We start from the raw sequence: 21,003 nt of genomic DNA, 5'->3' as shown, positions 1-21,003 counted from the left end.
GGTCACTGAATCATCAAGAACCACTTCCTTCAGCTGCTGGGTTTCTTTGTTTAGCTCCCATCTTCCTGCTTGATACACCTGAAATTGGAGGAGAGGAGAGTCTGGGGTGAGATAAGACTGCAGCAGGCACAAAGAATGTATGCCTGAAAACTCCCACAGGAAATGGGAGTTCTCCCATTCCGGGGGAAGCATTAGTCAATTGCCATCAATCTCAGTGTGAGCTCACTGTACAATGCTAATACAGCCACTTTCTTCCTGGTAGGGGGGCTTAGGTGACATAGTCTTTGCTGAGCAGATAACCCACCTTTCTCCCAAGGAATTCGAAGCGGCGTACATCATTCCCCTCCTGCCCTCAATCGTATCCTCACAACAACCCTGTGAAGTAGGCTTGGCTGAGATGATGCAAATGGTCCAAGGTCCCCCAGGGAGCTTCGTGGCTGAGTGAAGATTTGAACCCTGGTTTTGCCCAGGTCCTAGTCCAGGAGTCCTAACTCCACCATACCAGACCTTCCAAGTGCCCCTGTTTTCCAGGGACGTTCCAGATTTACAGAAGCCATCCCAGTTTCTTATTTGATCCCGGAATGCCCTGCTTTTCCTTAGGTTGTCTCCATTTTCACTGGAGAAATGTTGGAGGGTATGGAGTTGTGCTACAACTCCCTGACCGTTGGCCATGCTGGCTGGAGCTGATGGGAGCTGGAGAGGGGACCAGAAATTCCCAAACGCCTCAACTAGGCAGTTCGTCACTAGGGATAAATGTGCAACTATTCAGAAAACAAATAAATCCCGCGATTATCTGAAGAATAGCAGCTCATGCACCCTTGGAGGTGGCCCAAATAATTTTGTAACCTTAGTTCAATGGGGTGTTAAAGGTAAAGGTAAAGGGACCCCTGACCATTAGACCCAGTCGTGACCGACTCTGGGGTTGCAGTGCTCATCTCGCTTTACTGGCCGAGGGAGCCAGCGTACAGCTTCTGGGTCATGTGGCCAGCATGACTAAGCTGCTTCTGGCAAACCAGAGCAGCGCACAGAAATGCTGTTTACCTTCCTGCTGGAGCAGTACCTATTTATCTACTTGCACTTTGACGTGCTTTCGAACTGCTAGGTTGGCAGGAGCAGGGACTGAACAACGGGAGCTCACCTCGTCGCGGGGATTCGAACCGCCGACCTACTGATCGGCAAGTCCTAGGCTCTGTGGTTTAACCCACAGCGCCACCCATGTCCCCAATGGGATGTTAGGGGAGGGGTATTACCTCTCGTGGAGGACACATTGTTCTGGGATAGTTTGTCCACCTTTGGATGGTGTCTTGTATGCCTCCTTCCAGCAACTCCTGCAGCCAAACTGGTGACAAACACTGTTCTGGTTTCCTTTGGACCACATCAGCGAGGCCAAGAGAGGGTGCTTGGCATCTGGGCAGCCCAGAAAATCCATACATGATTGTCCAGGATTGTGCCACAGGAGGTCACTTTGGTGCTGCTAACACAGTGGTTTGACTTCACCCCTGGAGGCAGACTCCATTTTCCCATGAGATAAATGGATGCGAACAACAAAAAAAGCTCAGTGGTTCACAAACTTTTTTACCAGAATAAAAATTTGCTCATGCCGCACATTTTTTTTTAATTGATAAGAAATACATTGGAAATCAGAAAGAAACAAGCCGTGCTTGATTTATAACATAGAAATTATAATATAATAATGGATATCCAGAAAGTATAAAACAATTCAGCTGCATAATGACGTGAATCATTCCCAAAATATAATTATAAATGAGCCTCTTACACATGTACTTTAGTATGCATACAAATTCAATGAAAGGTGTGAGCTTGCTTTTGCTGGGTAATCTCATTTATTTGATTTGAGACAAACTCATCTCCTCACCAACCCAAAGAAGCCTTTCTCATTTCTGATCTCACATTTGTCAGAGTTGACAATCCCTGTTCACAACAGGATGTCATGGACTACCGAAGAAAAATAGCCAATGCTTTTGAAGAAAGGTGTGGATAAAAAGTTAAAGGTAAAGGACCCCTGGCAGTTAAGTCCAGTCGCAGACGACTCTGGGGTTGCGGCGCTCCCCGCGCTTTACAGGCCGAGGGAGCCGGCGTTTGTCCACAGACAGTTTTTCCGGGTCATGTGGCCAGCATGACTAAGCTGCTTCTGGTGAAACCAGAGCAGAGCATGGAAACGCCATTTACCTTCCTGCCGGAGCGGTACCTATTTATCTACTTGCACTTTTGGGCGTGCTTTCGAACTGCTAGGTTGGCAGGAGCTGGAACAGATTAACGGGAGCTCACCCCATTGTGGGGATTCGAACCACCGACCTTCTGACTGGCAAGCCCCAGAGGCTCAGTGGTTTAGACCACAGCACCACCTGTGTCCCTTGGCTGTATATATAAAAATATATATTTTGATACTATACTATACTATACTATACTATACTATACTATACTATACTATACTATTACTATACTATACTATACTATACTACACTTAAATGCTTCCGTGTTTCTTTGATTGCCCTTTAATCTTCTGGCAACGTTTGCCATCCTCTCCTGCCACACCCTTGGAGTGCAGCAGTTGAGACTGATTCTGCTTCTCACCCTTCCTAACAGGAACGATGTAATAATAATAAACTAAATAGCTAACAATTTGCTGTCCTTTTATGATGCCGAAAATTAGCCATCTGAGGGCAACCGTTTCACACTAAGGTCCGTGTAGTAAAAGCTATGGTTTTCCCAGTAGTGATGTATGGAAGTGAGAGCTGGACCATAAAGAAGGCTGATCGCCGAAGAATTGATGCTTTTGAATTCTGGGGCTGGAGGAGACTCTTGAGAGTCCCATGGACTGCAAGAAGATCAAACCTATCCATTCTTAAGGAAATCAGCCCTGAGTGCTCACTGGAAGGACAGATCCCGAAACTGAGACTCCAATACTTTGGCCACTTCATGAGAAGAGAAGACTCCCTGGAAAAGACCCTGATGTTGGGAAAGATGGAGGGCACAAGGAGAAGGGGACGACAGAGGACGAGATGGTTGGACAGTGTTCTCGAAGCTACCAGCATGAGTTTGACCAAACTGCGGGAGGCAGTGGAAGACAGGAGTGCCTGGTGTGCTCTGGTCCATGGGGTCACGAAGAGTCGGAAACGACTAAATGACTAAACAACAACAACAACAATAATAATGATAGGGCCACTCAGTGTGCCCTGTTCTATTTCTTGGATGCTTTTTATTAAATAAAACCGTTCCTTTGAAGTCTTCCACGGCAAATTTAACTTATGAGTGTTAAAGCATATGGAATTCAAGTAGGCATGAAAAGAAGAAGAAAATCTGTTAACACATCTAATTTTGTCCCTGAGCACATTGCAGATGAAAAACTAAATATTCATTTCCTCTTCCAGCAAGGGATTTTTCTCTACTTTTCCAAGGTAATGAAGAACACCAATTGCTAATCAAGTATGCCGGCGAGGGTCTGGATGAAGATCTAGCTCCAGACACATACGATACAATACTATGGATGATACGCCTTTCTGTAGTGAAACTGCAATTCACAACGCTTTAGAAATCCCCTCATTGAGTCACTTGTGACTTCTGTTTGCAAAGAGTTAAATGTATGGGTTTTTTGGTTTTTTCAACTGAATCCCCCTAGTGGTGCAAACCTCCAGGCAGTGTGGAATGATATCATTCTTGTCATCAAGCTGGAATGCATCATAGGGCAGAGCCGTCCAATCAGGGCTCTGTGTGAGGGTTTATATAGAGTTATGTTTCCTCTGCAGAACAGTCAAAGTGAGCACACTGAGAGGCTAAGCCTTCTGCTATAGCAATATCATCACAGAGCACAGCACAGCACAGTTTTGCCACTGTTGTTCCATCTGGTAAGTCCAACACCTTTAAATCTTAGTTATATGAAATATAATTATATTAACTATTGCCCACACACAAGTTTTAAAGAGCCCCGTTGAATGATGGCTGCAACTTTTTAATGCTCGAAGACTTTATACTCTTTTCAGTCATCTCAAAGCTTTATTGTTGTGGTGCTCCCTTTTAAAGCAATAAACGCCTCTTTGCAAGAGGCTTGATTATACATGCAGAAGAGTCTGGCAAGGTCTGGAATATGTTTTTCAAAACAAGATTGGCAATTTTAAAAGAATAGAATGCTGTTAACGCGAATATGTCTTTGTTATGTTTGTCTGCTTGTGTTTTAATACCACTTATTGAATCTTTTCCTGCTGTAATATGGTCTGTTTTGGTTTTGAACCTGCATTAGATATTAGGAAACAATATATGATTGCAAAGAAACTGTGAACGTTAGAGGCTAAAGGCTAAACACAATTTCAGTGTGTTCTGACATGTCAGTTTCCATCCAGGCAGTTTTGTCATTGCTTGTAGCTTTGTGTTGCTTTGGATTTACATTCATATAATTACGCCGAGTGCTTTTAGAAAGAATGGGGTAGACTTCTATCTGACAATTTTAGAATTTTTAGCTGCGGATGAAAGACACACAAGCGATTTTTTCCAGCGTCTCTCCTCTTGCTGTTCCTTTGTGACCGTCCGGCATGATCTGGTTAAGGGAGCCAAATGCATCTATCTTGAACTTTGAGGCGATTGGATCTGCCTTTTAGATTTCATTGGGATTGTGCAGCTTTTTCAATTTGCACTTAGAACTTCGGTCCTGCAGACCATTTGGGCAGAGGCTGAGCAGGCGCGAAAGCAGCTCCCTGATGTTCCGATGTGAGTCCATGTGCCCTGCTATTGCCAACCCGCACCTTGATCCCTCTGCAGTGCAGGCAGGCTCAGGCACTGGGCTGATGCCTCTGGGAAACAGAGCATGCAGCATTTTTGCTCAGCAAAATGCTCAGCATGCAGCATTTTTGCTCTTTGAACAGGAGCCAGCAAATAAGCATGGCAGACGTGGCCGTAGTAAAAGTAATGGGCAAGCTGCCATTGACAAAGCCAGTAGTCAAACTTCTCATTCACATATAAGGTGTGGAAATACCTGCCCTGTATCTATGATAGAGGGCTTGATGGACAGGAGAAGGCAACATCTATACCTTACAACAGTTATCTGGTGAAAATAGGGACGTCCTATTCCATCATCATAATAATAATAATAATAATAATAATAATAATATTTATACCCCGCCCATCTGACCGGGTTCTCCCAGCCACTCTGGGCAGCTTTCAACATATAAAACCCCCACAATAAAACATTAAAAAACTTCCCTACACAGGGCTGCCTTCAGATGTCTACAAAGGCTGTATTGTTACTTATCTCCTTGGCTCGGGGGCCACACAACTCCATACCCTCCAACATTTCTCCAGTGAAAATAGGGACATCCTAAAGGAAAAGTGGGGCATTCCAGGATCAAATCAGAAACAAGGATGGCTTCTGTAAATCCAGTACTGTCCCTGGAAAATAGGGTCACCTGAATGGTCTGCTACATCAGAAGAGGGAGAGGGCCTTGATGCCTAAGAGGGACTGGGTGGTTAATATCTACCCAATGAGTACTTCCTAGGCAGGATTCAGTCTCAGCAATATTTATCGAGCAGGTTTGAATTTGCACATAGTGCAGCCAATCTGCCTATACCAGTGAGCAATGGTTTCGTTTTAATTTGAGCAGGTGGTAGCCGTGGTTTGGTTTCAGCGCAGCTGTGCCCTGCCTTGGCTAAGGTCTGGAAAGGCGCCACTTACTGGTAGTAAGAAAGGTGTCTCTGAGGAGATGGTCCTGTCGGGATTCCAGCCTTCGATAGCTTGGGCTGGTGTGAGTCACATACCAGCCCAGGGTGTTCACGTCGTAGACATGCAGGTCAGGGATCGCTCCAATCAGAGAGTCGAGTCTGCGTGGTTGTCAGTGGCCAAGTGAGCAAAAGTCAGCCAGGGAAAGCAGAGGGGGAAAGTGACAACCTGCGCAATGATCAGCACTTCGATCACTAGGAAAGCTGAAGACTGCTTGGAGCTTGAGAATGTATAGCTTAACAGGACATCCCTATGCAAGTTGCTGGATCCCTCGAAATTTCTGTTCTCCTAATGCAACTGTTTTACAGCCCAGTAGGTAAAGGTAAAGGGACCCCTGACCATTAGGTCCAGTCGTGGCTGACTCTGGGGTTGCGGCGCTCATCTCGCTTTATTGGCCGAGGGAGCTGGCGTACAGCTTTCCTACATAGGAAAACATTTCGTACATGTGGCCAGCATGACTGAGCCGCTTCTGGCAAACCAGAGCAGCGCACGGAAATGCCGTTTACCTTCTTGCCGGAGTGGTACCTATTTATCTACTTGCACTTTGATGTGCTTTCGAACTGCTAGGTTGGCAGGGACCGAGCAATGGGAGCTCACCCCGCCATGGGGATTCAAACCGCCAACCTTCTGATCAGCAAGTCCTAGGCTCTGTGGTTTAACCCACAGCGCCACCCGCATCCCTTTACAGCCCAGTACTGTACTGTAAATCATGAGATTCAGCAAGGGTTGCTCCTATGTGAGTGTGCATAGAATTGCGGCCATGCATCCCGATCCTACGCTTTCTTACTCAGAAGTAAGTCCCACATTTGTCCAATGGGATTTTATTTCTCTGCATTATTGCTTTCCTGTTTTTAACTTCGCGAAAATTACAAACTGGAGGTGAACGAGTTAAAACTGATATTTTAAGTCTCCATCATCGGTCTTTTGCACAGCTTACCCCTTAATCCTCAGTTTCAACAGAAGGGCTGCCTGAATCAAGCAGGTGGTGGTTTGTCACCAAATTTGGCAATAGATGCGCCCGTTTATTTCCAAATTCCTTCCTGAAACATTGCGCTTTGTCCCTACACGCAGAGATGAAATAACCTCAGGCTTTTTTGAGAATGAGTTCATCCCTTCGTGAAGTTAAGGCGCCAGCTTTTAATGGAGCAATCTCCTGCTATGTGCGCGCACACTTTCTGCAAGAGAGAGGAGAATCTCTGCCAGATTGATTTAAAGCTCAATAATAATAGTCTACCGCTTATACTTTGAAATCAAATTAACAAATTGCTAATTACCGACAGCCTGCTAAATGGTTGCCATTATTGGTGAAAGGGATCACTGAGGTGTTTCTTCATTCACAGCACAATCATATGTTGGTCTGTTTGGAAGAAAGTCTCACCAAGTTATTATTATTTATTAAATTTACAGTGGTACCTCGGGTTACATGCGCTTCAGGTTACATACGCTTCAGGTTACACACTCCGCTAACCCAGAAATAGTGCTTCGGGTTAAGAACTTTGCTTCAGGATGAGAACAGAAATCGTGCTCCGGCGCCATGGCAACAGCAGGAGGCCCCATTAGCTAAAGTGGTGCTTCAGGTTAAGAACAGTTTCAGGTTAAGTATGGACCTCCGGAACGAATTAAGTACTTAACCTGAGGTACCACTGTATATACCACCCTTCAGCTGGGGATTCCAGGGCCACTTACAGTATAAAGCCACAAAACACATAACACAATAACAAACTAAACAATACTCCCACCATAGGATTTACTTCCAGGCAAGTGTGATTGCAGTATGATCAGTGCTTTCCCTGAGACTGACACAGACCCTCGCAGTGTAATAATCCAAAATGCTACCTAGGTAGGAGTATGTTTCACAGAAATCAATGGGGCATTTTCATATCACATATTTAGAACAGGGGTATTGCATTAGTTCGGCTCTTCTCTAATCATTCCGACAAAAACGGAGCTCAAGAGAACACTATTTCCTCAAAACGCAAAAACTGAGGGAGGAATCCAGGTATAAAGAGCAGGATTTTGTCTTGCAGAAAGGGGGAGAAATTGTGCCAGGAATTGCCTGTTATGCTTATTTCTTGTGACTAGACAATAGGCTGGCGACAGACGATAGAATCAAAGGCAACTTGATACTGAAATTGTTGCTCTCGGTGTATACACATTTCCATTATAATTTCTGGCCAAGCAGGTTTTCAGAACACTACAGAAATCTGTGAAACCTGTTTACCAGGGGTGCATCGTAGGATGACGGGCAACAATGCCTTCAACTTTCCGGTAGGACCAGGGCTGGGACCACTGTGGTGGATCAGAAGAGCCTTGTGTGTTGATCACCGTGTTTGCGTTGGAGAGAAGGAAGCACAAAGGGTTAAGGAGGACCAGGAGGTGGGACCTGAAGACACCATCCTGCTGGTGGTTCTCCCTTGATAGACATCCTCAGTTTCAACCTGAGTACGGAACAGGGAGAAAGAAAATCAGCTTAACATATCCCCTCGCCAACGAAAGGCTATTCAAGTTGGAAAGAAAAAACCGGTTTGGTCCCATCTTTGTTCCACATTACAAACCTGTGGTTATCCCTTTGCTTGCAGAAACCTGTGTAAAGAAGGACCCAGGAAGTGAACCAAACTGGTGGAAATAGGAACCTCTTGCCCAACGCCATGAAGTTACTCATCACCATCTCTGTAATGCTGAGCGTTCTCGTCACAGACATAGCATCAGTAAGTTTTGCAACCGTGGCAGGAACTCCAACTGACAAGCGTTTGTGCTTATTTCCATGTTTGACCATAAATGCAAAGCTTCCTCTTTCGCCCATGGCCCAAACCTATTTTTAGCAGCTTCTTTCTTTTTTGGTTACTGCTGGTACGTGCAGGAGGTTGTACTCTGGGATGTATAACCTGATAAATACTTTTTTACATATTTATTTCAAAGCAATACATGTACCTCAACGTTCCCTTCCTTTTGATCACCTCTCTGCCCTTTCCATCTCCCAGTCCATACAACACACACACAAAACAGACTTCTTCCTCTCCTCATTTCTCTGGACTGCTTCTTCTAACCTGCCCTTTAAAGCTATCCCTTCTCCCCTTGCTTTTTCAAGTCTAGTTCTTTCCCAAACCCTTGGTTCTTCTGCTTCTTCCTCCACCTCACCCTTCTGCCTGCTTCTCTCTTACATAATAGAAGATTAGATATGATTCTGCCTGCCCCACCATATGTGACTTAGCTGCAGAAAGTCTTCTCCACAAAATTATTTTTTAAGAATTATGGAACACATACATACATACATACATGTAGTCCAAGCCACCCCTGATTTAATGCACAGCAGTACACATCTGCAGAAGCCACCCATTATATATGATTGGACTACAACTTTCATCTGCCCCAACCAGTATGGACAGTGGTATGGGATGATGGTCCAACAAGAACTGAGAACACCATGTTGGTTAGCCCTGCTTTACACCCTAAAGCTTAGCGAAATCATCTGTAAGAAACTGCCCTACCTCTCAGGGTTGTTATGAGGGAAATGAAAATAAGGGGAGGGGGAGTTATTTAGGATTAGCTTCATCTAAATAATGCTTCCTTATTTTTCCTTTAGAATAATTTGTGTCCGTCTTTGTTCCCTCTTAGTTTCACCACCGGAAGAAAGATCGCAAGCTGGGAAGCAAAGCTAAGTATGAACATAAAGGTAAAGAAATCTTTGCAGCTTTTTGTTGACATCTGAAAACTGCTGCTGCTCTTTGACAAAGTGCCAAATTCCTTGTTTTGGACATGTAATGAACCTCTGATAGCCCCTTCTTTGAGATAGCACCGCTTAACCCTTTCATCACCCTCTGCTTTCTCGCTGCAATATCTCCTGGCGATTCCCAGTGTGGTGTAGTGATGAAGAGCGGTTGACTCGTAATCTGGGGAACCGGGTTCGCATCTCTGCTCCTCCACATGCAGCTGCTGGGTGACCTTGGGCCAGTCACACTTCTTTGGTGTCTCTCAGCCCCACTCACCTCACAGAGTGTTTGTTGTGGGGGAGGAAGGGAAAGGAGAATGTTAGCCGTTTTGAGACTCCTTTGGGTAGTGATAAAGCGGGATATCAAATCCAAACTCTTCTTCTTCTTCTTCTTCTTCTTCTTCTTCTTCTTCTTCTTCTTCTTCTTCTTCCTCTCTCTCAAAGAGGTTCCCATGGAAGGAAAGGCAATGGATGGAGAATCTGTCTTTCTTCCTAAAGCTTCTTTTTCTTAGAGCAGTCTTCTGGGTGGGGCTGATGGGAGTTGCATAAAATATCTAGAGGGCAATAGGATGAGGAAGGTTGTCCTTGAAGAAGGGGCCCACTGAAGTTTTGCTACGCATTTGGACATGATGTGATGTTTGGCCTACAGTGTGGCATACTACAATTTCCCCTCAATGTCTTGTTTGCAGGTTGCACCTGTCTGAATGGAGGAACCTGTGTCTCCTACTACCTCTTTTCTGGAATGAGACGTTGCTTATGCCCCAAAGGATATAGTGGGGACCACTGTGAAATCGGTAGGTGATCACTTCAAAACTTGTTTCCGTTTTTACTCAACAACTCACGGCCTTTAGAAATTAAAGAACGCCAATAAATCCTCCAGTTTTTTGGAACAGACAAAGCCACTCTGGACACTCCCCCCCCAAAAGAAACAAGAGATTGGGTGGGAGGCTTAAAGGTAAAGGGACCCCTGACCATTAGGTCCAGTTGTGGACGACTCTGGGGTTGCGGTGCTCGTCTTGCTTTATTGGCCGAGGGAGCTGGCGTACAGCTTCCGGGTCATGTGGCCAGCATGACTAAGCTGCTTCTGGCAAACCAGAGCAGCGCATGGAAACGCCATTTACCTTCCCGCCACAGCGGTACCTATTTATCTACTTGCACTTTGATGTGCTTTCGGATGGTAGGTTGGCAGGAGCAGGGACTGAGCAATGGGAGCTCACCCCATCACGGGGATTCGAACCGCCGACCTTCTGATTGGCAAGTCCTAGGCTCTGTGGTTTAACCCACAGCGCCACCCGCGTCCCTGGGTTGGGAGGCTTATTGAGCTGTAAACCACTTCGAGAACGGGTATCTGAAAAGATAGAGTAAAAATCAGCGCAGCACTAACGTAATTGTTCCACCTGCGCAATCATCTCTGTTTGCTTGATGGAATGATGACCCTCTCCCTCCTCGCTCCTGTCCACTGTTTTGTAGGTTCTCCCAACTTTCCAGAACAGTTTTGGAGGAAGGACGGGGGGGGGTGCAGGGGGAGTAGAGCAGAAAAATCCCTGTTGTGCTAGTGGTAGCTGTCAAGCTGGCTTCCGCTAGTGGAATTGGTTTGCTGGATCTGGCCCTATAGTTCCAGAATCCAGAGGCAGGGTCATGTTAGTCTGTTGCAGCAAAACAGCAAAATCTCATGGGGCGCAGTTCATGAAATGTATGAAGCGCTTCCTTGAATTATAGGTTTATATAAATATGGTTGGTGGGGTGGGACTGACAACGACAAAGTCAGAGAGAAATGAAATGCAGAGAAGTATAGACACGTTGGCAATAACATCCTGGCACTGGCAAGTCAAGATTTAACATGACAAAAATCCTTTGATCTCAATGGATTCCATGGAACCTCTCAGCTGCCAGTTCTCCACCAGCACTGACAATCCTCTTGTTTTCTCGACAGATGCTGAAAGTCGCTGCTATACAGACAACGGGGAGGACTACAGAGGGACTTTGTCCGTGAATGAGAAAGGTGACAGGTGCCTGGATTGGGACTCCCCTTCGCTGCAGAGATGGCCTTATCATGATGGCATGGAGAATGCCATGAAACTTGGGTTAGGAAAGCACAACTTCTGCAGGTAACTGAAATGCAACGGAATGTACTGCTATAGGTCCAGCTGCCCTATTTTTTATTTCTCCCCCAGCCCATAGTTCCACAGTTGCCATGTGCCAATAATGCACATCTGGCTGGCATTCCACAAGAACATCAGCTGTGGTGAATGACTAGATCTTCTACTATAACTTGTACTTTTAAGAATGGTTAGGATTTCATTCACATTGTCTTTGTTGATGCAAACAGGGATTCCGTATGGTTCTCTTTGGATTACAAGGACAAAGTATAACTAATAGTTGAGCAAAAGTGTTATTTTGCCTGGGGCACCTTGCCCCACCTACTGAAATCCCTTCTTTAGGCAACTTTGCCAGGTTCAAGGGTTCTGTTCAACGTTGCCAATAGTTATACTTGGTAGTTTGCAGGATTAGTGCCCTGCAGGAACATTTAACTAGCATTACTAAGAATATAGGTGAACTGGATGACTTCAGCATACTGTACTATGACCTACATGAAGTGGAGGCATTCTGCCGCCCCCTGCAGGTTGGCGTTGGTATTACTGAGGATCATTCTTTTGAAGGCAATATTCCATTGTTTTTCAGAAATCCAGATGGCCGATCCAAGCCGTGGTGTTACGTTAGGAATGGTTATCGAACCTCTTCAACATCCTGCAAAATCGACGTATGCCGAAAAGGTATGTTATTACTTAGGGTGCCAGGTGCTTATAAACTTTTAAAATCAAAGCAAGGCACACAAAAACCAGTTCATAATGAAGCCAAGCACTGTAAGCCGAAGAAATTCCTATTCTGGGCCAGATACTAACTTTGGCAAGTTAAGTAGACAAAAATAATTTGTCAGTAGACAGCTAGCATGTTCAGTAGAAGGATTTTCGCTTAGTCTGTTCCCCACTGTGCGAGCATTCTATGCAGAGTGAGCCAGTGTGGTGTAGTGGTTAAGAGCGGTAGCCTCGTAATCTGGGGAACCGGGTTCGCTTCCCCGCTCCTCCACATGCAGCTGCTGGATGACCTTGGGCCAGTCACACTTCTCTGAAGTCTCTCAGCCCCACTCACCTCACAGAGTGTTTGCTGTGGGGGGGGGAGGGGAAAGGAGAATGTTAGCCTGAAGGGGAGTGATAAAGCGGGATATCAAATCCAACTTCTTCTATATATGACCCCCTCACCTGCAGTCCTAGCGGTACAAATTCAGGAAGGATGTTTCCATATCATTGGTCGGAAAGTGTTGATCAGACCTTAACCTTGGCCTAGAAATTTGTGAGGGGCAACCAAACTTTGCACATCTTCATGGGGATCTTGCTACCTTGAGGACCTAGTCTTTATTGCGAAGAGATAAAGCTATGTTTGTTCTTCACTGGGGCAAATCCTTGAGGCTCTCTCTTCCTTTTACAGAAGCCACATGTGGCCAGAGGAGTTTTCGCAAGTACTTCAAGATTGTGGGCGGTTACAAAGCACCCATAGAGTCTCAGCCTTGGATAGCAACCATCTACCACACCGATAAGAGAGGCGGTAGTCAGTTTCTTTGTGGCGGTAGCCTCATAGATCCGTGTTGGGTCCTGACAGCAGCACACTGCTTCGGAAGCAAGTAAGTGCTTCACAATCAACTTTTTCCTTTTAATTCTCCACTTCGGAATTGTTTTCTAGATAAGAGATCCCTTAGTCAACATTCCACACTGTGAAAGGGAGGGATTTTAGCTCCCTGGTACAGCATATGCTCTGTGTGGAAAAGGTCTCATGCTCCTTCTGCAGGTAGGGCTAGGAAAAGACTCCCATGGCTAGGCAATGTTGGCAGCAGGCCAATGAACTGGATGGACCAGTGGTCTGGCAGTATAAGGCAACTTTCCTGTGTTTTTTCATTTCATTTCATTTCATTATTAGATTATAAACTATCCTTCATCATAGGATCTCAGGGCAGTTCACAGAATAAAATACTGGGGGGGGGGGGTGGACCAAGTAAATAAGTAAAACAAAACAACAAAACAATACCCCACATTCCCATAGACACATTTAAAAGGCTGTAGAATATTAATTAGCCAAAGGCCTGGTTGAATATTAATCAGCCAAAGGCCTGGTTGAATGTTTTCGCCTGATGCCTAAAAATATATACAGTGGTGCCTCGCAAGACGAAAAGAATCCGTTCCGCGAGTCTTTTCGTCTTGAGGTTTTTTCGTCTTGCGAAGCAAGCCCATTGGCGGATTAACGCTATTAGCGCTATTGACAGTTTAAGGGCTAAAAACGGCTTTTTAAGGCTTAAGGGATTAGCGGTTTTCCTGCTAAAAGGCTTTTAGCAGCTTAGCGCTTCAGAAAAAGGGGTTTTGGAGCGAAAAAAAACCTCAAAAATTTTCGTCAATTTTCGTCTTGCGAAGCAAGCCCATAGGGAAATTCGTCTTGCGAAGCGCCTCTGCAAACGGAAAATCCTTTCGTCTTGCGGGTTTTCCGTCTTGCGAGGCATTCGTCTTGCGGGGCACCACTGTAATGAAGGTCCCAGAGCTTTCTCCTCAGTGACAAAACTGATGAATAGCCCAGTCTTAGGATTGTTGAGGGTTAAGTCTCATTAAAATCAGTGAAGGTTCCTGTCAAGTAAGTGGGTTTCATATTACAGCCCATGGTTGTAGTCCTACACATACTTAGCTTATTGAATTCTGCATAGGTTTGCACTGTAAGTGTGTAAGTTTTAGCTGCCCTTGCAGAAGTTATCTTTCCCCTAGATCAATTACTTAACTTACATATATTTTCTTTTGGCGTTTATATTGTAACGGCCACTTGATAGCTATAAATAATATTTGCCTGCCGGTGCAGTACTTGTAAGTACTTGTGTGTTTTTAAGAAATGTCTAGCCTTAAAAAAGTTGGTGACCTTTTCTGTTACAAAAGACTTTTTCTTTTTTTTCCTCAGTTAATAAAGCCCATCTGTATGCTAAAATTTCACAATCCTATACAAACACATTTTAATTCTCATCCACAAATGTTCTAGACCAGAAGGAATGTACCCATATAAGGCTTATGATACACAAGGAGTAAGCGCCATTGAATTCAATAGGACTTACCTCTGAGTGGACATGGTTAGGGGCAGCCTGCGCATGTTAGTAAAAGAAGACCCATCGAGTCCTAAAATTGTTATAGGATTGCATCCTAAATACTGGAAAACCTATTTAAAAAAACCAACCAAAGTTTAGAAAGTGATTTATTAAATTGTAGGATATTGCTACTGCTATATCTTTGTTTACCAAGAAATATATGAAATTGATATATTTGAAGAAGTGCTTTAGAACTTTTTGGAATGTGAAACAGTCTGTTGTAAAAAGCAATCCTTTTCTATAAAAAAAAGTTTTGTGTTGATATATGCTCATGTTTTGCTGGTTCAAAATGAGATGTCCTCAAATGTCTGTATTTTTAAGACAGAATAGCTACATGTGCTATGAGACATGTTAAATTTTAAGTCCCACCATTCACCTAACAAAACAATGAGGCTCAAACAAGAAAGAGGACTGCAAAATTATGTTTCTGTTCTCTTGTGACCGAGACAGAAAACTGAGCAAATGTGGGGAGATATGCTCCTGTATAAATTTTCCCCTAATCAATGTTTTCATTGCTTTTCAGCATTCCTGACCTATCCAAGCTGACTGTTATTCTCGGGAAGTCTGAATTGTACACTGATGATACGAAGGAGCAAAAGTTTAATGTTGATAGGGTTGTCATTCATGAGGACTACACACTTCAGAGAACGGATTATAATAATGATATTGGTAAGTGACATCTCCAGCTTCCCTTCTGAATCATAGACATGTTTCACCTGAGCATGCAAAAAACTGAGGAACAAATGTCTCACCCAAGTACTGCTGCAAAATAAGGGCCCATTTTAGTGAGGAATGGTGTAGGTTGTGTACTTCTAAAGCACATTTGAAGCCCGTTCTTTTTGTCAAAGAATTCTAGTCATTGTAGTTTACCTCTCACAGAGTTACCTGCAGCGCCCAGAATCCTTTGAGGGAACGAATGTGCTTCAAATGTGCCTTAAAATTATAGTGTGTTACACAGCCTTACAGCAAAACACCTCGTATTTCATTGTCATGACATCATCCCCATATTTGCAAACGATACAAAAATGACTGCAGATGATAGCTTAGGAAAATATACAGGTACGAATGAGCTATCTTCTTTCACCAAACATTTGGGGGTGGGCGTTCTATCAGATCATTGTAAGGAAAATACTTTGAGAGTCAGGGAAGATGATTTCTTCTCTCACTGAGGCAGTCAAGAGATTAATTTTTCCTGGGTTGGCGGTGTTTCACTATCTCTAGCCAGTCCTGGAAATGCTTACGATGTGTTTCTATGGTTAAACAAATTAGTTTTATTTACCATTTATCAAACTTATTAGTTGCTTGTCACCCAAAGGTCTTCAAGCAACTTACAGCAAAGAAAAATATACAATACATAAAGCGGGGGGAATGGGGAATCGTGTAATATGTTATATGAAATATTAATGTAACATTTATGGAAGAAAACAAACAAGTAAACCATACCAGCCATATAAATAATAGCAGATTAAAAGGGGTGAGGGGAGATGCACATTAACAAAGTACATATACTTTTTATTATTGTCATTAAAATACTCTATTAATTACTGAACATAATAAAAGAGTCCATTTTAAGCTACATTTTTTTATCAGATCTCGCAATCTAAATTATCAGCGGGAGGTAGGGATTATGCATACAAGTAAATGCAGTAACATGACTACAGTGGTACCTCGGGTTACATACGCTTCAGGTTACAGACTCCGCTAACCCAGAAATATTACCTTGGGTTAAGAACTTTGCTTCAGTATGAGAAGAGAAATCGTGCTCCGGCGGCATGGCAGCAGGAGGCCCCATTAGCTAAAGTGGTGCTTCAGGTTAAGAACAGTTTCAGGTTAAGTACGGACCTCTGGAACGAATTAAGTACATAACCAGAGGTAGCACTGTACAATCATATGTCGTCTGGAAAAGCACCTGGAACGGATAGCTCTAAATATATATTATTCTGTTTCTAAAGAGTTTAGTGTTAGAAGGTTCCCTCTATGACATGCATTCTTTATTCCTTCTTTAGCCCTAATGAGGATCCGATCATCTTCTGGCCAGTGTGCACAAGAGTCAGACACTGTGAAGACCATCTGCTTGCCATCACAAGACTCATTTCCAGACAATTTCCAGTGTGAAGTTTCTGGCTATGGAAGAGAAAACAAGAGTAAGTTGACAGACACCTTTCCCATTCCGAATGCAGGTTGTGTGGCATGTGTTACCAGCACTCTCTTGATTAGGAATCAGGAACCATTAGCCTTCCAGAAGCTGCTAGACTACAACTCCCATCATTCCTGACTGCTATGCTGGCTGGGGCTGCTGGGAGTTGTGAATTCAACAACACCTTGAGTATCACAAATTCCCCATCCTTGCTTTTGAACCTTGCTAGAGGCCAGTCGCTAAGGTTGCATGTGCTCTGTGCACCCAGCTCCACTACAGCTCTGGTTCTGCAACAAACAAAGTCATATTCTACATACAAAAGACTTTGTGCTGTGTTTGGTTTGCATAATTTAGTTTGTGTGCCATTATTCGCTGAAGAAGAGGAATTTGGGTTTCGTGTATGAGGCTATTCAGTGAGGCAGGCTCTGAACTTGCTTTGTTTTTGCAATGAAGAAGATCGCTTTAGACTTCGCTGAGAAAAAAGAACCCAACCAACTGTCATGTTTCTGCTTTGCAGCTGACATTTACTTCGCAAGGATCCTGAAATCAACCAATGTCAACCTGATACCCCAGTCTTTGTGTAAGAAATACTATAAGGACAGGGTGACGGACAACATGTTCTGTGCTGGAGATCAAACGTGGCAGACAGATTCATGCAAGGTAAGTTTCCTTGTGCGCAATGTCTACATTTTATGTCAACAGAATGGTCTGGCTAATGCAGTCCCTTTCTCTAGAATAGGCCTAATGCACATCTGAAGATTTAGAATTTAATATCCCACTATACCAAACATCTTGCAAGGTACATGTTTGAGGCAAGGAACACAATCCTATTTATTCCGCTGGGCTAAGCCAGCTCCTTTGTAATTTGGAATCTGTTGAAAGAGGATTCCTTGATGCTAGAGCAGCTTTTCGCAAAGTTGGGTCCCCAAAGGTTGCTGGACTACAACTCCTATCACCCCCGACCACAGGTCCTGGCACTTAGGAGTTGTAGTCCAACAACAACTAGGGACCCAAGTTTGAGAATGGCTGTGCTAGAGCTTAAGCTGTCATGGCCACTTCCTTTCCTTTGTAGCCTTATGAGGCTTTGCCATCGGGTGGGAAAAAATATTGTGCCCGGGAAAGGGAGTGGGAGTCAAACAGACACTCAAGGAATAGTTTTCGGAGAAAAAGCTTTATTTCTACCATCCATGAACTGGTAGAAGGAGCAAGTGTGATAGTTCACAAACAAGCACGGGTTCACAGTCATTTGCACAGAGCATATATTCCCCTTCCAGTTTCCTCCCCTTTCTCCTCCTCTTCAATAGTCCATGTTGAGTTCCCCTGAGCATGAACAGAAAGCTCCTATTTTTGGGAAAGGGGGGTGAGAAGCCAAGGGGGGTCGCCAAGCCTTGTGGTTCAGCATGTTCAAAGATGTTGCAACTGAATGAGATAAAAGTCAGGTCTCAGGCCTGCTTTGAACAGAGCCTATTCATTAGCTTTTTGAAGCCTTCTCGTGCTGATAAAAGAGTAACATTTTTCCTATGCATCTTGTGAGAAAAGCAGAGAAGAGCAGAGAAAGGCTGTTTTGGATTTTTAGAAGAGAGAAAGGGAATTTTGGACAGTTTTGAGGCCTGGGTGATTATTGAGGGGGGGTGACTTTGGGCCTAGGTGGGGTCACCTGTCCTCACCTCCTTCACCTTGTGTCCCATTATTGTAAAATAGGGCACTAGTTCAACCACAGAATTCCTGAGATGTGCTTTCCCCTAGCTTTCTTCTCTTTAAATGCTCACCATCATTCTTACGTTCCATCAGGGAGATTCCGGCGGTCCCCTGGTTTGTGCAAGCAGTGACAGGATGGTGCTATATGGTATCGTCAGCTGGGGTGACGGCTGTGCTGACAAAGAGAGGCCTGGCGTCTACACAAGAGTCGCAAATTACCTTCGCTGGATCGAAACCCACATGAACGGCATCCATTACAAAAGTTCCTACCTTCCTAAATGAAGATATGGCAGCTTTCCATGGAGCATGGAGCTGAAGCATGGAAACTGAGCCAAGGAACATTAGAGGCCATTGAAACGCCAAGCCTTGTTTTGGAGTTGACGGTTCTTTGGTGGCTACCTTGACTGGACTTAACATCAGGTCAATTCGTTAACATTTGTGTCGCTGTGTCCGAAGCAGAAACCATCACTGAACAACACACATTCTCCCATGGTGGAGTGGGGAAGCTCTTCAATATTTAACATTTAAATAAGGAGTGTTTTAGCCAGCCAATGTAATATACATGTGGCCTTATTTACAGGAGTCAGTATTTCACTTTGTCAGTAGGTGCGGGTTTTTTTTGGTAAGGTTTTTAAATTGGCTATGTAATGGTTCTGGGGGTTGCTCGTGCGTAAGTTGCCGTTACTCCTAGCTAGGTTGCCTGGTTGAACCCTTTCTGTTCCGTGGCTGCCTCGGTCGCTGGCAGAATCCGTCAGTGGGCGTTTCTTGAACCTCTTCCAACATAGAAGCTGTTTGACGCCCAGTCTCCTTCTACTTTGCCTGCGCGGAAGTCTTCTGCGCAAAGTGGGTGTGGGCAGCGGAGTACCTGTACTCTCTCCGCTGGTCTCCGGCGAAGAGTCCTGGAGCCACCTCTCCGATTCCCCTATCTGCCCCCCTTCTCCACTGGTGTTACGCTGATTTCCTTCCCCAGCGGAAGGGCTACCTCTCTCCCTACTGGGACCCTCTCCGCCATCCCTCTGGAGCCTCCTCTCCGCCTCCAGCTCCGATGGCAGTTCCCTGACAGGCTATTAACGTAATATTAGTGCCATCCAGAAAAACAACTCAGACTCATTTAATTGAATGAGATTTCAGGACAACTGTGCTGCCCTATTGATTCATTATGTGCGTTTAGATCTCTGTGGGGTGTAGTGTCAGGGTTGGTTTGTTTTTTAAAGGAAAAAAAAACAAGTCTAAGATGCAAGCCTGTGTCATAACCTGAATTTGGAAACCATTTGAAGGCAATCAAAAGCAAAAATCCCAGGGACTTCCTGGGTGTCATCACCCAGGTCAAGAAACAGTGAGTTGTCCACAGGAACAGCCAAATATATGTTAAATGGCTCTGAATGTGCCATAATATCTGAGAAGTTTGCAATGTCTCAAAGGTTGCTGGGGGGCATCACGTGCAGATTCCAGAACTGCTTCATTGGTGTCCCTAAGATATTGTCACAATTTGGATTGTTTCTACAATGAAGCTGGTCCTGTTTGTTTAAGGCAGCTTAGCAACTCAGAAGAGCAGGCAATTGAGCATATGTCTGTTGACCTCACAAGGATGTCTTGCTGAGTCATAGAGCAGATTGTTGCTTGAGAAGTAGCTTGCAGGGAGGCGCATGAGGCCATCACTACTTTGCTGGAGCTCAGGAGATCTGGGGCTCCACAGTGCCTTAAATGTGTATCTGCATGAGAAACCCATGTATGAGGTACCACCATAATTTGGGCTTCATGATGGAAGAAAGGCAGGATTAAATGTAAGGTGAAGGGGTGGGGAGTTAAAATATAAATCATTTCTGGCATTTTCTACCAACTTTGAAAAACAGCAATGGGGGAAGTATTTTGAAAAGAAGCAAAATTGAAACAAAAAAAATCGTTTTGATTTTTAATTCCAAGGTTTAGCTGTCTCTGGCTTCGTACGACTTGTCATTCCACAGGTGCTGTTGAGATAAGAGCGCTGCATTTTTAACAGGGTTCACTAATGAATATTATTTCAACAAAAACCACCAGTACCTTCCTCTATGTCAGCATTTGCACTCCCAGTCGCTGCCCAAAGGACTGGTTCTACCATATTTGTCTGACTCTCTGTGTAGATTGCTGACAGCATTTCAGCTGCCAATTTTTTTTAATGATAAGGTGACTAAATTCTGTTACGCACCTTAAAAAACAACAAAAAACCCTGTTGTGGTATAACACATGGTGTGTACAAGGCAAAACTCAGAGCATAGCTAGACCAGAGAGGTCATTTTTGACCTTGCAGAATTTTACAGACCCTGAACTGGGTCAAGCTTCAGCAGATGAGGGTGTCCCTCATAATGAAGAACATTTGTAAATATTGCTTGCCATTTTTACCTGTTTTCCTAAGGCTCCTGGCAGTGGCTTTTTTATATAATTAAGAAAGAATGTTTTATTCAATGAATATGTAATATATGTGCTGGGGCTGGAACCCCAATTGTTATTTAATAATCTTACTTTAACTTATTGTTTATAAATCATGGATTTTAAACACCAATAAAATATTACTGCTGTGTGGA

General features: G+C 44.1%; 1 protein-coding gene and 1 long non-coding RNA gene across 2 annotated transcripts in view; one reads left to right on the top strand and one right to left on the bottom strand.

The window, feature by feature from the left end:
* LOC310677580 overlaps positions 1-5,958 on the bottom strand; it is a 16,188-nt gene extending 10,230 nt beyond the window's left edge. The window contains exons 1-2 of the long non-coding RNA XR_014511298.1: positions 5,684-5,958; positions 7-78 (exon numbers count right to left, since the gene is read on the bottom strand). This is a non-coding gene — a long non-coding RNA (uncharacterized lncRNA). The remainder of the gene's footprint in view (positions 1-6; positions 79-5,683) is intronic.
* On the top strand, positions 3,736-21,003 carry PLAU (plasminogen activator, urokinase). Its single transcript, XM_083440515.1, has 12 exons — positions 3,736-3,866; positions 8,308-8,436; positions 9,344-9,401; positions 10,127-10,231; positions 11,371-11,545; positions 12,120-12,211; positions 12,924-13,116; positions 15,131-15,276; positions 16,614-16,751; positions 17,262-17,404; positions 18,536-19,081; positions 19,506-21,003. Exons 2-11 carry the CDS (start codon positions 8,377-8,379, stop codon positions 18,722-18,724), a joined length of 1,299 nt encoding a protein of 432 aa, XP_083296641.1. The 5' UTR covers positions 3,736-3,866; positions 8,308-8,376; the 3' UTR covers positions 18,725-19,081; positions 19,506-21,003.

The sequence above is a fragment of the Podarcis tiliguerta genome (genome assembly GCF_965153285.1).
Source record: "Podarcis tiliguerta genome assembly, chromosome: 5".
Taxonomy (NCBI): Eukaryota; Metazoa; Chordata; class Lepidosauria; order Squamata; family Lacertidae; genus Podarcis; species Podarcis tiliguerta.
The sequence above is the reverse complement of the archived record's forward strand: the minus strand, read 5'-3'. Positions and strand labels throughout refer to the sequence as shown.